We start from the raw sequence: 6868 nt of genomic DNA, 5'->3' as shown, positions 1-6868 counted from the left end.
TCTGTTTTTGAAAGTTCATTATTGCTTGTTGCATTTTTTTTATGTAGTTTCATTTGTTGGGTCAAAAACATGTTGGAACAAATTGTTTGGTTAACTGATGGTATGATGTTTTGGAGATAGGGTGTCAATGTGCTAAGGTAAATGTGGAATCTTGAAGGTAGAAAAAACATAATAGGAAATGTCATTATTTGAACAGATATGTTGTGTGTCATCTTTAATGGACGCATTCAGATTGAAGGAATGTCCTTCAGCATCTTTCTAATATAAGGATTTGATCGGACAAACTTGTCTTCTATTTGTTGCATAGATGTAATGTGGCCAGGTTGCTGTTCAGAGAACTTCAGAATATGACAATACCCTAAGTTTATGAGCTTATTGCTGTTCAGACTATGACAATGTCCTAAGTTAGTGAAAGTATCCATATTAATATGCATAGTCTTGTAGTAAGATTGCAACTAGTACAAAGTTGGGAAGGGTGAGATAAGTTTAACCTTAATACAATACATGGTCTCCCCTCACCAACCATATAGACACTATGCCGGACAAGTTTGGGCAAATTCAGTTGTTGAAACTCTTGTGAAATTGGAATCTTGACCCTTCTACAATCCATGCATCCCCTGCAATAGTGGTCACATGTTATCCATATTTTCGAAGAACTTCCTAGTATTTTTCATAAAAAACCTTGTAGAGTAGATTTGGATCTTGATTAGTTGCCCCGATAAAGTTACTTGCATTTTGGTTGTTTGTCTTTCTCTTCCATCATCTTCTTGATTACTTTTAGTTTATTTTTAATGTTATGTTAATTAGCTTGTTTGTTTAATCAATAAGTTTCTAATTTCTATTCTTTGTTATGTTATAAGTACTTCTTTCTCCATCCTCATCCTCATTACCTTATCTTCTTCAATTCATTACGGCCTAGAGATAAGAGACTAGTTTCCTAAACCCTAACCCTAAACCCCCCGAATTGCGACCAAATATTGTCACTCTCCTCAACCTAAGAGTCTAATCCCAATGTCCTCAACCCTTCAAATTTTGAAACTCAAATATGTTGCTTAACCATCTCCTCTCCACTTGCATTTAGTTTAGGCTCATTGGAGTTCTAAGTTTAAAACATTCGATCTTATCTCTGAAGTTTGTAAATAAACTTCATATCTAAGCACCCAACTTAGAACCCCTTTCGATGGGTGACGTGTTACACCGTCCATGCATGTTTATTGAAGATTAATATAAGACTAACAAAAGATCAAATGATCAACCAGATTTGTATAAAAGTCTTTATTGATTGCCTCTACCTACCTATTGTTGTAATTTAATGTGAGTGCAAACGACAATGTCATGCAATAACAATTTTCATGACCTATTTTCTATTGCATTATGATCAATAGAAAATACCAAGGTATACATATGACTTCTAAATCCACACAACATAGTAAGTAAGAAGGAAGTATTTCACATATGGATAAAACTTTAAGAGGATTTATTTAGTTCACATCCTAAGTAGAGTAACTACATATACATGAGTTGAAAATTATCATTTTCTCATTTTTGGTCATGTTGCAAAAGAACTTGCTAAAACCTCATAATATTGAAGTCGACTATCAAGTTCTAATGGAAAACTTCCAACAATTTTTTCAACAAGAGTTCCATTACAGAAAAATATAAAAGTGGGTAATGCGTGGACCCCCAACTCTTTGAATAAGTCCTACAAACATAGGAAAACTTGATTAGTAGTTAATCACATTAGTTGAAAGCATAATGATTTCTAATAACTAGCTATAGTTGAAAGTCCACTTAGAATCATTAATTGTATGCAAACTTGGCTTAGACGTTAATAACTTACCATGAGCTGCTCTAGTTGATATTCTAACTTGAGAAATTTTAGAGATGTGTAATATTTAGAGCTTGTATTTACAAATGTGTTAATCGCTCTCGCAGGGCCACACCATTTTCCTGTGCAAAAAGCAACAACCTTGGAGAAAGGAAAGGAAATGGAAGGGTTAGCAAAAAGAATACAATGTTTGGGATGATCATGAGAGATGAATATATGTGGGTGCATGCATAAGTATTTACGAAGTGTATGGTCATTTGACATCATCATTGGATGTTACTACACTTCGGTCTTTGCATTAGGAGTGTCTAAACCAAGGGGATGTTTAAAGGTGGGATATATGATAGACTAAACCGGGAAACCCCACTAAGAGATCTTGAAGGATTATTAAATTAGAGATGACGAAGTAGACACTCATAAGGAATAATTGTTTCTAATATGTCCGATGCAAGAGAGTTGTTTATTTGGAACTTGCCAGTCTCTTGTCTCCATTCATTAAAATCAAGTTTCAAATTGACAAAAGGCAAGGTATCTTATCCACTTAATAATATACTTTCACACCCTTTCCTTTCAAAACAATTTGAATGTACGTACTTAATATGCTACAAGAGCACTTACATATTGGTTTTCTAAAAGCTCCTTCTTCCATTGTTCACACGAGAGCACGGGGTAAACATTGTCTTCCCTAATGACAATGGCCTCTTTCTCCTTGTTTTCTTTGCTCTTAGGTTTCTTAGGCTTGGGAAGATCACATCGAGTATCCTCATCTCCGTTCATTGTATTTGGCATCTAGCTCACCTACAAAAGCCTGAAATGGAATTGTTAAGCATATGTCTACCATGGTCTCTATCAAAACACATGCACGCTCACACGCCCAAACATATACACGTAAAGTTGCACACATCCATAAGCTTATTTATGTACACCGCACATAAAAGGGAGATTGTCTCAAACATTCCTAATTTCCTCCTGTTTTTATGTAGGATGGTAATTCTCTTCTATTAAGTCTACCTAATAGTGAGGCATATTTATACTCGCCCATGACATACCAGGTTCAAAAGCCCCACAAGTAGAATTTACTTGACGGTTCAAGGGGATATAGGGAGTTAAAACACATGAACATCTCATCTATTTTGCAAGGGGTGCAAATTTCGAATCTTTGCCAACTTGTATGAAGGAATCATCCCCTTCATAGACGCTAAACATATCTATACCTTACAAGTTACACCTATGTGTGTGTATTTCAATACATGAGAATCAACCATGAGCTACTATGGGAGTATGCATGTTCACACACATATGGGGTTATCGGTATGTATGTCCTCTTTCATGATGGATGAGGGTCAATTTAGAAACGATCCTCTACCCTTAATTATAACTATGCATTTGGCCATGGGATAGACCTTAACTCAATAAGGGCATTCATTACATACAGATTACTTAACAAATGTGAAATCCCTCTCTTTTCCATTGGTTTGGTCTTCATAGTTATTAGTTAACTGACTTGCGAGAGAGAGAGAGAGAGAGAGAGAGACCTTGTTTTCCTCGGTTCTGAAGGACATACCGTGCGGATGTATCATTGAGTGAGTGTTTATGCGTTTGTGATTTCATATTATTGGGTAGCATGCAAAAAGCTGGAAGAAGAAAAAAGCAACAAAACCAAAGCAAGAGAGAAAAAAAAAGCATCAAGCTATGAATTTGGTTCATATATATATATATATATACTTATTTATTTATTTATTTTGTTCTAATATTTTTTTCTTTTGCTTTTTTTTCACGCCCCTGTTTCCTCTTAAAGCATCAGTTTTCTGATTCATAAATATATAATCTATTTATTATCTGATTTTATCTAACTATTTATGCATTCATTTGATTCATCTAATTACATGCTATTTACTAACAGGCTCACCAATTAGCGGGAGCGGGTTCAAATCCCCTTTATTAGAACGGTTTTCAAATGGATGCTAAAATTAATCAAAGTATTAAGTGGATTAAGCTGCTTATTTTTGGGGAAAAAATAATATATATATATATAATGCTTCATTATGATCATTAGGATAGTTGAACAATATATACTCCCCATGGTTCTACTATTTGATGTCTTTAATTGTGACTTTAACAAACAAACAACCATACGGTTTTTAATCCAAAAGATGGCTTTGCATATGCCATATTTAGGTCATTTGCCCTTTCCTTTATCCCCTTGATTTTGTGTTTGAATTAAAGCTCTTCACAAAATAAACCATCATAAAGATCAGATTTCAGAAGTAATGAGATTTGCCCTTGTCATCTTATATGTTGGGGGATGAGATCGTCTGAACACACCATATCTTCCTTCGTTCGATACAGTTTCCATTACAAAATTATGCTACAGCATTGTGCTTTTTAATCAATCCTCTTATGGCAAAATTACATCTAACACTGCTCATTGTCACCATGCCTGGTAAAAAGCAATAGTTGACTTAATCTAAATATCACAAACCAAACATACAGATCCACACAAACGATCAATGATTTCTGATTATCCAAGTCTCTCGAGTCCAAGAACTAACTGGATCGAACTATTAGACTCAATTCTTTCTTTTAAACACAAGACTAGATTTCGTTGTGTGCCAGCCAGCCAGCCTTCCTTGGTTCTTTAGCATATTTGCAGATATATACACAGTAATAAATCGTAGAATAAAACAACTTGCAATCAAGAGGATAAAATTAAATAGAATATTCTGTGTGAGGTATCTTTCAGATTCTATTCATAACGCCCATGGCGGGGAGATTATCTCCATCTAAAAACGCACATATAGATACCTACTTACATTACATATATACAGGTATATATTACATATCTACATGTTAAGTTTTATATGGGCATTGGGATATCAAGAATTTATTTGATGGGAGAATACAAAAAGGAAATTGAATTGTGGCTCTACTATTTTCATGGATTAAAATCGGTCAAAGCTAATTGCCCTCAAGGTTTACACAACAAACTTAATATCGGTGCAAATACCTTGAACTCTTTATATCAACATGTTGTGCCTCAAGAAATCAGATGATGCTCATTGTAATCCATTGACCAGTTTTCTCCACTTTCAACAAAAAAGAATGAATCTGGAATTCAAAAACTTCAAGAATAGTATACAACATGAAGATATACATGCAGAGTGTTGAAGGGTAGCAATACAAATTACATGCTAAGATTTCAAGGAAGTTTTGATGATGAAAAACCTTTTCCTCCTGAAATAAAAGCCACAATAGACTTAAGTAACGACAGCTTCTTCTTCCTCTTCTTCTCAACAAGTTCATCATTACTACCCAGCTTTTGAGGACTAACCAAGGGTGACTGGGAGGATAAAGATGGCCTACCCTCATCTTCATTTCTCAGGAAAAGTTGCTGAGAAGCCATGCCCATCTTCTCCTTCTCCGTCGATTTCTGTTCTTTCTCTCTCAATCGTTTTAACTCGTTTTCCACCGCTCCCTGTGCGGCCTTATCCATCTCAACTCGGCGCAATGTGTCTTTAATAGTATTTCTTATGTTCTCTATATCTTCCTTTGCGGTTGCTAGTTTGGTCACTATTTCTTCTTCGCTCGTTCTAACAGCGTCGATCTGTGCCATTGCTGCATCTACTCGCATTTGCGAAAGCTCTTCAGCATCCCTCACTTTCCTTTTCAATGAATCATACTCATCTTGAGATATAGTTATTCCAGCTCCAGATTCAACCCCAGATTCTCTTGACTTGAAAGTCTTCAGTGACAAAGACTTGACTCGACAAACCGCTGCCTTTTCAGCTGATTTGGCTATCTCACTTTCCTGCAGAGTTTGCTTCAGCAAACTCTCAATGTTTTCTCGCATAGATTTAGCTTGCTCTGCTTCCTTCTTAGCTTTCATTGCTACATCGGAAAAAGACTCAGCTTCTGATTTAGCTTCTAAAGATTCTTCTTTGACTTGCTCAAACGCTTGTGATAAAGTCGATATAGACTCCACTGCTCTAACTTCTTCTGCTAATGCAATCGATAATTCATCTTTAATTTTTGTTAGTTCACCAGTCAAAACCGAGGCTGCAGCTATGGAATTCACCTCTCTTTCATTCACACGCTTTAACTCTTCTTTCCTCGTTTCTGATTCATTCTTCAGTGATTCTTGCAAAGTGGTCAGAGACTTTATACCATCAAGCTCTTTCTGGAGATTTGTCTTGGTCTCTTCAAGCTCAGCAGATAATGCCAGAAGAGAAGAAGATGCATTTTCGTTGGCTATTTTTGTTCTTTCTAACTCCGACCTTAACGTGTCCAACGCTCTTATAGCATCTTTTGCCTTTGCTTCATCTTCTCTTTTATTTGCTAGCTCTGTTTGAATTTCTCCAATCTCCTTCATCGCTTCAACAAGCATATGTTCCATCTCTGCTTTTCTAAGCTCCTCATTTGCTAGTTCTAATTCATCACCTGTTCCAATATTACTTCCCAAAAGAGAAACCTTATCTCTGTTTGCCTCTATACAAGCAAGCTTCAATAAAACTAGCGATTCATTCATACTTGCTACCTCTTGCTTAAGCGCTTCAGTTTCTTCCATTTTAATCCTAATAGAAGTTAAGGTTTTTTCTCTCTCTTCCAAAGCAGCATCTCTTTCCTTCACAGTAGCAAGCAACTCTGTTTTCAGTTCTCTAAGCTTTTGTGTGGAAATTTCCAGCTCGTTACCTTTCCCCTGTTTTTCCTCTGCCTCAATACCAGGCTGCTCATGATTATCTTCATTCTCAACAACTGTAGAACACTCTTTTACATATCCATCAGAGACACTATTTAAATCAATTGTTTTCTTTTCCACCAAATGCTGTAACAGCTTTTTAGCTTGATCTAGGTTATATAATGCTTTTTCTTTCCTTCTCTCCTCATTTGTTAGTTGACCTTGTAGCTTCATTAATTCTTGTTTCAACTCAACATCTTTTGGTTTCTGGTTCAGTAGATTAATAAATATATTAATATAATAGACAATCAACTTCCGTAACTATTTGGGTTGCTGTATAAAGTCAAAATTTCCTCCAAAAACAT

General features: G+C 35.6%; 2 protein-coding genes across 3 annotated transcripts; both read right to left on the bottom strand.

The window, feature by feature from the left end:
* Nucleotides 1–1458: 1458 nt before the first annotated feature.
* On the bottom strand, nucleotides 1459–3550 carry LOC147847857 (thioredoxin-1-like). Of its 2 annotated transcripts, none has more exons than XM_087338781.1 (4): nucleotides 3364–3550; nucleotides 2447–2636; nucleotides 1841–1969; nucleotides 1459–1702 (listed from the first exon to the last, which is right to left on the bottom strand). In XM_087338781.1, exons 2-4 carry the CDS (start codon nucleotides 2615–2617, stop codon nucleotides 1550–1552), a joined length of 453 nt encoding a protein of 150 aa, XP_087194907.1. In that variant the 5' UTR covers nucleotides 2618–2636; nucleotides 3364–3550; the 3' UTR covers nucleotides 1459–1549. The 2 variants fall into 2 exon arrangements, with proteins under 2 accessions (XP_087194907.1, XP_087194908.1); XM_087338782.1 differs by having other exon boundaries at nucleotides 3393–3544.
* A 987-nt stretch (nucleotides 3551–4537) lies between these two features.
* LOC147847856 (uncharacterized) lies at nucleotides 4538–6792 on the bottom strand. The gene is made up of 2 exons (XM_087338783.1): nucleotides 5054–6792; nucleotides 4538–4914 (listed from the first exon to the last, which is right to left on the bottom strand). Exons 1-2 carry the CDS (start codon nucleotides 6735–6737, stop codon nucleotides 4874–4876), a joined length of 1725 nt encoding a protein of 574 aa, XP_087194909.1. The 5' UTR covers nucleotides 6738–6792; the 3' UTR covers nucleotides 4538–4873.
* Nucleotides 6793–6868: the final 76 nt, after the last annotated feature.

This window comes from Azolla caroliniana, unplaced genomic scaffold (genome assembly GCF_043228905.1).
Source record: "Azolla caroliniana isolate FFs.n. ecotype wild unplaced genomic scaffold, voAzoCaro1.0.p SCAF_616, whole genome shotgun sequence".
In the NCBI taxonomy this organism is placed as follows: Eukaryota; Viridiplantae; Streptophyta; class Polypodiopsida; order Salviniales; family Salviniaceae; genus Azolla; species Azolla caroliniana.
Note: the sequence above shows the minus strand (reverse complement) of the source record. Positions and strands in the feature narration are given on the sequence as shown.